Source organism: Oryzias latipes, chromosome 11, assembly GCF_053564925.1.
Source record: "Oryzias latipes strain Hd-rR chromosome 11, Olatipes_Hd-rR_3.1".
NCBI classification, from domain to species: domain Eukaryota; kingdom Metazoa; phylum Chordata; class Actinopteri; order Beloniformes; family Adrianichthyidae; genus Oryzias; species Oryzias latipes.
The window spans coordinates 11,338,356-11,347,565 of record NC_136247.1 but is presented as its reverse complement, the minus strand read 5'-3'; the positions used below and the strand labels follow the sequence as shown (position 1 = coordinate 11,347,565).

General features: G+C 41.7%; 1 protein-coding gene across 1 annotated transcript; it reads right to left on the bottom strand.

Annotated features, from left to right (window-relative positions):
• Positions 1-3,359: 3,359 nt before the first annotated feature.
• cited4a (Cbp/p300-interacting transactivator, with Glu/Asp-rich carboxy-terminal domain, 4a) lies at positions 3,360-7,921 on the bottom strand. The gene is made up of 2 exons (XM_004074102.5): positions 7,783-7,921; positions 3,360-6,465 (listed from the first exon to the last, which is right to left on the bottom strand). The coding sequence occupies exon 2, from the start codon at positions 6,448-6,450 to the stop codon at positions 5,725-5,727; it is 726 nt and encodes a 241-aa protein (XP_004074150.1). The 5' UTR covers positions 6,451-6,465; positions 7,783-7,921; the 3' UTR covers positions 3,360-5,724.
• Positions 7,922-9,210: the final 1,289 nt, after the last annotated feature.

Genomic DNA, 9,210 nt, shown 5'->3' with positions numbered 1-9,210 from the left:
CCTTGATTTTCTGGTAAAATGCATTCACCTGCCGTTTTGATTATTATGGCAAAGTCCACCAACATCTCTCCTTTTGCATTCCTGTACCAAACACCAAACCTACCCACCACTGCCTCGTCAACTCTATTTCCCTCACCCACATCTGTTAATGTCTCTAACTACTTCAGAGATACCTTGAATCACCGGATCCATGTCCTTGCAGTAATACTCCTTATCCTCTAGCTCGCTTAGCTGACAACATTCAACATCACACCTTGACGTCCAGTTTCAGAGTCATCACCTTATCTGACACTTTTTTTTTTTTACACTGCAACATTCTTAGCAAATTTCTTCTTCAGAATCACTTCTACTTTCTTTGTCTTTTCTAACCCTCTGGTTTTCCCCGTTAAAATCCCTTCATTTAAATGTCTTAATCTTAGTCTCACACTCTTGCCCTTGTTGTTTCTGTCCATGAACATGGCTTACTTGTCTCCTTTGGCATTAGCCCAATTTCCACTGACACTGTACCAACATTGTGAACTTGGTTAACTTGGATTGTTCCCCTTGTGGTTAATTCTCTGCTCCTGTTCTTATCAGTTCTTGTGTCGCCTAAGGTTAAAATGTCTGTATGTTTTAAAGATAACTCTAGGAGAGGGGTCACCGACGCAGTGCCCGCGGGCGCATGGGCGCATTTGTTTTTTGGGGAAATTTTCAGTAAACAGATCCTGTGGAGCCCTTCGTACTACTAGCCCTCATCCTCAAAAAGATTGGTGATCCCTGCTCTAGGACATCCACACATAAAAGTAGGCCCCTTTTATCTGAGATTGAAGGGTTAACAATGACGTTTGTAAAAGAATGTCAAATGTTTGGGGACACTGAGGAGGAGTTGGAATACGGCATGTAGTTTCTCCACACATGACTTCAGAATTTTTGTCTCATTTTTGTGAAATGTTGCTCAACGATTTGTGTGAGTCAATAAAAAAGACAATAAACTTAATGCATATAGTTTAAAGTTTCTCACTGTATGAAAAGCCTTGGGAGGTTATCAGTTTTTAGTTGAACAGATTTGTGAAGCGTGAAAACAGAACAGCAGCAGTTTGATGGCATTTTTTCACAGCGACACTTGAGCTCAGTATTGAGCAACATGGAGGGGTGAGAAATTCTCCTGCGTCAGAGCCTTTTCAGCCTTGAGTGAACTCATGACAGCAACATTGAGTCTGATCTCCTTCAGGCCATGCCAGAAAAAAAACAACACGTGAACACTTGAACAAAACTTTGAAGAGCCATGTAGGTGCAGTTTCATCACTGAAAGGCTCCACGTGAGCTGATGTGTGGTTCAGCAGGGTTTTACAGCACTGAAGGTCACAGAAAGGTGCATCATGCTCTGGTCTTTGCTGTTTACAGTCGCAAAGTTTATTCTGAGGGTGGATAGGAGCCCCGCCTTCATGCAGGAAGTGGCTCAATGAAACTGCTTCCTGTTTATATTTGAAGGAGATAACCCCCTCTTCAGTTCCCACTTTACTTTGTGCAGATGTTATGTCAGAATGGAATTGGAGGACTCGTGTGCAGACGAGTGAAATACAAAAAAATAAAAAACTTGTTTGGAACGTTTTTACTATACTTGCTTGGTTACGAGTTTCCTTTCATTTCAACTATTGAGTAGGACAGTCAACCCAGGTCTTCATAGAGTTGCATTTTTGATCTACTGTTGACTTGATAGCAACCCATGATGCACTGGGCTTTCTGCACATTCAAAAATGTCATGGATGGCTAGGTTTGACTTCTCTCAATGTGAACCCTTTTGACACAACCTGGGCTGTGAATTTGTGCTTTAAAAATTAAACTAGATGATTTTGCACTTTTTACCTTTGTGCATCTGATATTTGTTGTGTAGCTTCAGTTTCCTTTAACCCTCCTATCCTTCTATTAATTACCCTTTTTTTTTATTTCAGATATTTACCAGTACTCCTTGTGAATTTCTTGAACTCCTTTCACCATCCACTGAGTCCTTTTCTTACAAATTTATTTTGAGGGATTTTAAATATAGTGGAAGCTTAAACGAGTCTTGAATTTTAACTTCTTAACAATTTAATAGTTTTATGAGTTCAACAAAAAAATGAACAAATGATTTTCTTGCCAATCTCTGATGGATCTAAATAGTATAAGATCCTTTAAACAGTGATCAAAACACAAAAACCCCTGCATTTCTTTATAAAAAATTGTTTAGGGTATAAGGGTGTAAAAAATGGTAATTTAAAAGGTTAATATCCTTAAAATTATTTATTTATGGTTGTTTTAGGATGAGCGAAAATTGATCAATGAACTGATGACAAACTGAGTATTTTGAGGTCATATTGGTGAGAAGTGTAAACAGCATTCATGTGTCACAAATTGCTGGGTCTGATAAAGAGGATGTGCGCTCTTGTATTTACCTCGGTTATGAACTGCATGACTCAGAGAGCTGTGAGTTCAGCAGCATGTTTTGTACACATTTATAGTGTGTGGCTATGACCGAGCTAAACATCAGCTGAAGCACCTCCTTCTTACTATTTTTTTATCAGTAGATGGGCTTGCTGTTATGTTTTTAAACCTGGTTTCCCATCAAATAATGAGCAGAATGCATGATTTCATCACTTATCAACTTTGAAATGTTTTCCAGGTCCTGAGGCAGCCCCACACTATGACACTACCACCGCCTTGCTTGACTCTTGTTCTTACTGCCACCTGAGTCCAGGTTTTTGGGGATGCAAACCTTCCAGAAAATTCTTCTTCTATCTCATCAGAATATTTGTCCTGATTTTGGGAATAATCCAGATGTTTCTAACTCTGCTCAGTGGTGTCGTTCTCTCTGAAATCTCATGGAAATACACACAACTGCTTTCATATGCAGCACATCCTTCTATGTCACAGCATGTCCCCATTATAATCTGTCGATATTTCTCATATTTGTAATGGCTTTCTACAACCTTTTTAATGTCTTATTGGTTGGTGTGATACAAATACTTTTATTGATCAATCCGTAGGTGCAACAAGATTTAACCTCCAACACAAAAACGCTTCTAATTATGTCAGAAAGTCTCCAGGTTTGTTGTCAGTCTTTTTCCTGACAAAACCTCCAATGTGGCATTTGCAAAAAAGATGCTAATTATAGTAACAATACTAACAACTCCTTTTATGATGGTTTCCTTCAACATAAAACACCTTGTTTCAGCACCAGTTGTGTCAGGACACTTTTATAAATAAAGTCGACTTGACAAGGTGCTGACATGACTGTTTTAGATGTGTGCTTTGCTGATGGGTTCAAAACTATTAACAATATGTAAGTTACCATGACAGAAACATGTTTGATGTGGAATATGATTTAAACAATGAAAACATGATGCTCTTTAAATAAATATTTTATTTCAAAATAAATATGTTTTCTTGAAATAGAATCAAAAACATTACAAAAAGCTTTATGGGAGGAGAAAGGCAGAGGGGGGAGGAGGATGTTCCCCAAAACAAATGATGTGTAATTTGGAGTACAATCTCACATTTATTTACTTTCTTCAGACGAGTGGCATTCTGTACATTCTCGGCAGCTCTGTGGGTCATAGGTCGTTCCCCCATGTTCACCTGAATATGCAGTCTAGTCTGGTTGTGCTCTGCCCATACATACAGCCATGCTGTTTCCAAAAGCAGTACCTTTTCGAGACATCACAGGTCAGCCACTGATTTACATTTACACCAGACGATGTTGTGTCAAAGGTTCCTCAAACATCTCAAGACCAACTTCACCTCTAGTCTACAGTACGAAGATACGATACACAAAAGGCTTCTGATGTGATTCAAGCTGTTGTTAGCTCACGCCTGGAGCAATTCTGACTGTGGGCTTATGAGTTTGACCTTGTTGTCTGGACTTTACAGCAGTGTCTGAATGCCCTTTTTTGGATTGTGAGCTTACAGACTTCGAATCTCTGAAGAGGAATAGCTTAGTCAGCTCGAAAGCTACAACATCCTCGGCAACGTACGTTCAAGTGACCACTTCCAATAAAAAGCCTATGTAAATGCAAATTTTGGCCTTCAGTGTTCAAAACTTTTGAGCTCACACATCGCTATGCAAGTTTCTACGACCGTTTACGTACAAAATGTGTGGCCATTTAATGTGCAATGAAAGTTAAACCAGGTTGAACTTTGACCAATAGGAGACTCGGATTTGGTAGTGAAGTATGGAGGCGTCCCTTCAGGTTCATGGAAGTGCCAGCCGTTTGAAAATTGATCATGAAGGAGTAATTAATCCCGGTTTGTGCCCAGCTGGATTTATATGTCTTTCATATATCAAAATAGACCTGTGTAAGAAAAAACAAGTCTAGAGCAAAATTCATTAAAATTTGCACCACTTCGACATTTCGCATCAAGCCTAAGTGGCAGACATGTGCTAGTAAAGAGTAGCAGAAGAAAAAGAAGAATTCCCTCCCTGCTTGTCTGGTGTGAACACCATGTGCTAAATGTGCATCCGAGGGCTTCTAGCATTTTCTTGAACGCGTGTCACATGCCCAGTGTGAACGTAGCATGACCCGACAAGCCTGCAAAGCTGTAATGTCTGCATTGGTCTCATTTAAAAATGGGCTTGAAAACAAAAACACATCATAACGTGTCTTTTTTTTTAAATTTACCATTCACCAGGGAATGTACAAGCTAACTTGATTTAAGACGCGTGTGTGAGCACATCAAGTCTGATCACTAGAAAAGCAGCAAAGTAAGCTAAAACGAAACGTTTGGTCTTTCAAGCCTGAAAACATCAATTCCACAGGTACTGGCAACCTTAAGAAAAAATTTAAATCATGGAACTGTCAGATTTAGCACCTTCTGACAGTCAGTCGAATCAGTATATAGATGCACATAAACATAAGCAGTCGATTCAATAATCCTCAGTCATAAAAAATCCTTTCCGTTTTGTTACTCACACATTAATGCCATTGTGCTTCCATAAACCAAGGACTCCAGTGGCTGTAGTAAAGAAATAAATGTTTGAGATGTGGCAGTGAAGTTCCTCTAATATAAGATTTTTGTTTCCTTTTAACGATTCAAGCACAGACTGTTAGGTAGCTTCAATTTTGATATTATAAAAGGTTTGATCAGTCAAAGACAATAAAAGGCAAAAAAAACGATGCTGGCCATCTGGCTTGAAGTAGTCTTCGTAAAACCCACCAGACTGCCACACCTCCCAGTACACCAGCTCTCCAGTCACATGTTGTAGGAGGTCATAGTGAAGAGCCAGCCTTCAGAAACTCAAAAATGTTAAAACATTTCCCCCTCCTGATGCCTCTTTTTTATAAAATCAGTGACTGACAGGTTTGCTACAGCAAAAAAAGGACTTTCAGAGATGAAATTCATTTACAGATGCCACAGAACCAGATGAAGAGTCTTCAGACTTCCTTCTTCTGTTGGTTTTACAGCAATCTAAAAGCTTTCGCACTGTAGGCACGTGAGCTGAGGGCCGCTACATCAGGATGCCCCGGTTTGACCAAGGGCAACAGATCTTACTGGCTTCCAACTTTAACAAAAGAAACCTGGCACTTGAACAGCATTTTTGCTTTATAAAAGTCTTCCAACACCGGCAGACGGGGTCAGTGTGGAGACGTATCTAACACCGTCACACGAGCGGGAGCAACCAAGATTGTCTCCTTTTGCTGTCATACTGTTGCCACCTAGTCCCTCGTTGGGCAGGTCCAGTCCACGAATAGGAGCTTCTGGCAAAACTGTTCAACAGCTCACAGTGCTCGGCTGCTGTTTGCACACAAAGTCTGATATGAAGTCAAACTCGTTTTGCCCCAGGAAGAGTTCAGGAAGCTCCTGAACACGGTCTAAGCCCAATTCCAACACCAAAGAAGTCAAAACCTCTTCGTCAATCAGGTCCATGTCCATTCCATTTAGCCCCAAAGGTCCACCAATGTGGGGCATGTTTGGAAGTTGGGTCTGTCCCATCCTGTATTGGCTCCCATTGGGTAAGTGATGGCCATTGGCAGAGCTCAGTGGGTGTCCGTGATATTGAGTATTGAGTTTCTGCAGGTGCATGCTGGCCATGAGCTGCTGGGATGTGAGGTTACCATGGAGATATTGCTGTGGGTGTCCACCCTGCTGCTGCTGCTGCTGTTGTTGTTGTTGCTGTGTGTGCATGTGGTGGTGGTGATGCTGCTGCTGCTGCTGCTGCTGTAGGCTTTGGCCATTGTAAATCATGTTTCCGGACATCATCTGTTGATGATGGTTGGTCATAGCAGCTCCATTCACAGGACCACCCATGCCTCCTGGTCCTACCATTGCCGGTCTGTGTCTCATGGCGGCCTCCATGTTATTCTGATGGTTCCTCCCATAATGCATCACCTGGCCGTTAGGTAGACTTCGCAGGCCGGACTGGCCATTGTGTTGCGGGCCTCCATTCAGGCCCATCCTGAAGGCATGTGTCATGGGTATCATCATGTGTTCAGCCATGGTTGTTTGGTCTTCCTGAGGACAGAAAGCAGAGACCACAATCAGGGAAAAGCATCAATTAGGATTGTTGTGATTGAAAGTCTATAAAACAAGCAGATCTTGAGAAACAAAATGATGATACAAAAAGATTTTTAGGAACAAAAGCGGGGATGGCTCCAGATGTGGAGACACAATAACCAGCCTAACCCAATAAAATCAGATGTGCAAGAAGAATCAACGTAAGCTAATTGTGTAAAGTTTGGTTTAAACTTCTGTCATGTGACCGACACAAAGAAAAACAACAAATAGCTACATAGGTTCTTCTAAGGGAGAGGGACTTGTCTGCAGAAAAGTTGACAGCTGACATCATCGTCCGGAAGCGGAAAAAACGTATTAAAGCTTACAATTTTTTCACCAAAAAAAAGGGGGGGGGACTTGTGGTTCTGGATGTTGATTTATGTTCCAAGCAAGCTGAAGCTGACATGTGAAAACTATTGTACAAACTGACTACCAAGATGATCAAAAGCTGCATTGAGTTTTGCATGATATGGTATATTTCTATTAGAATCAAGGTCAATTGGAAACAGAAAATGTCAAAGAATCTGGGCTTCTCATTTATCTCACATTAGTCTCAATTTAGTTTTCCACTTGTGTGGATTCATGGGTGCAAAGAAAAAGACCAATTGGATATAGTTTGGAAACATCATGATGAGACTAGCTTGAGAAAACTTTTTTTTTAATAATTCCAGTGACAAAAAAGCTAAGAGCATTTTTTTTCTACAAAAATGTAGAAAAGCAATAAACATTTTGAAAAATGTATTTGGAAATGCTCCAATGACTTGACAACAAATGAAGTTCAAAGAGTTGAAGGGTGAATCTCTTTTAGTAGTTGATACTCCAAACCCTGAAGTGAAAGACTAAAGCCATTGTTCACAAGCAGAAGTTTCCACACAGCAAATACTAAAACAAAACGTTTTGTCTTTTGTCAATGGACACTGTTTGACTCAACAGGTGGGAACTTAGTGTTTTGGAAGGCTTCATATCAGAAGCATCTTGAATCATCAGAAGGAAAAACATTTCTCAGCTAGTTTCTCTCTGAAGCTTCTATTGAGGCTAAAGAGCATCACACACCTCCATAACAGAAAAAGATAATAGCAGGACCGCTGCAGCCAAAAGGACGCCGGAATGCTGAACCACAACAACCAACCCCCCCTTCCTATTCACACATGCGCCCCTCTGCGCAGATCTCACACGAAGATACACGCAGATCGAGGAGCTGTGCGCTCAACCCGAGGAGCAGGACCGACGCGCAAGCAGAAAAGGAGCACGCGGGACAGGAGGGGGCGCCGTCACCTGTTCAGAGGGCAGCTGGACTCAGGTTCGGACGGAGAAGTTTGGACTGGTGCCGGCTCGGTGCTCCGGTGATGCTCCGCTACATGCAGCTCGGCAGCGGACTTCAAGCGCGCCTCGGTCGTCAGAAGAGTTTGTTTTCTGGGTCAACTCCGGGATTATATACACGGAGGGAGGGAGAGAGGGCGGGTGGCAGAAGGAGGAGCTGCAGTCCTCTCCTTCTCCTTTGTTGCTATTGGTCCTCCCACCTAATCGCTGTGCAAAGAAGCATGCACCCACCGCCCCCGCTGGTGCGCTGGGATACGCACGTCCTCGGCGTGCGCTGCGTCCCGTGGAGCCTTCAGTGCCGTCTGCACCCCAGCGAGGGGGGGGGGGGGGGGGGCGTAGGGTTCCATGTACAGCCCGGTGAGACTGCAGGACAAAGAAACAACATCTAAACAGAAATAACACAATTATTTACAATAATGTCAACAGAGGCTAGTGAATAAAAGATGATTCAGAGACATTAATAATTCCTGCAGCTATACTATTAATAATATTTCAGAACATCTTCTTTATTTCAAAGTTGAAACCTGGTTATTAAGTTATGAAGACTCAAAAATGTCAGAGCCTTGAAGGTAAGCCACGTTTCTGACAAAATAAGTAAATCAAACTTCGAAAAAAGATGTCCACAAAAAAACCTATGAGGACAAGACATCTGGAAAAGGCTGGAGGGATTAAATTCAGGAGTCCATCATCTGTTTCAAATCAAACTTCGTTGCAAAAACAATTTAAAAAATAGTTGAATGCAGTCTCTCTTGAATTTCCCACATTTTGGGAATTTACAGCAATCAGATCAGATTGAGCCTCAACTAAAAAAACATCAATGGAATTAATGTAGTACCACTGCCAGATGAAAACTCGGACACTTTCACTTTACACAGACCCCTACAGCCCCAGCAATATACTTTGTCTTTAGATTTATTAATTAGGATCCAGATGGACAAAAGTTAGGATCTACCGGTATTCTCTTTATTGACCATCAAATTAGTCAAGTGTAGGACAGCTTTACTGAGCACACTTCAACACCCGTCGGGACTCTTGGCTCTGTTACGGATTGGTGTTTAAGAACCCAGATGAAGAGTAAGGCTTTGATGCAAAGGGACAAGTTGAAGACTGTTTAATGACAGTAACAAAGATCACCTCACAAGACAGAAAAACAAAGGGAAGGTCAGTAAATCAAAACCCAAGGCAGCGCAGCTGCAACATGAAATGACAACAAAACACTCCAACGCATGACATAAAACAAGGTGACTTAAATAGGCAGACAATTTAATCAACAAACAAGGTGCAGCTGTGGACTCCAGCAGGAAGCACAGGTGAGTGGGCGGAGCAGCAAGGAGAGGCCACAGCAGACCTGCACGAGATCATAAAGTGAAAAACAAAACAAGC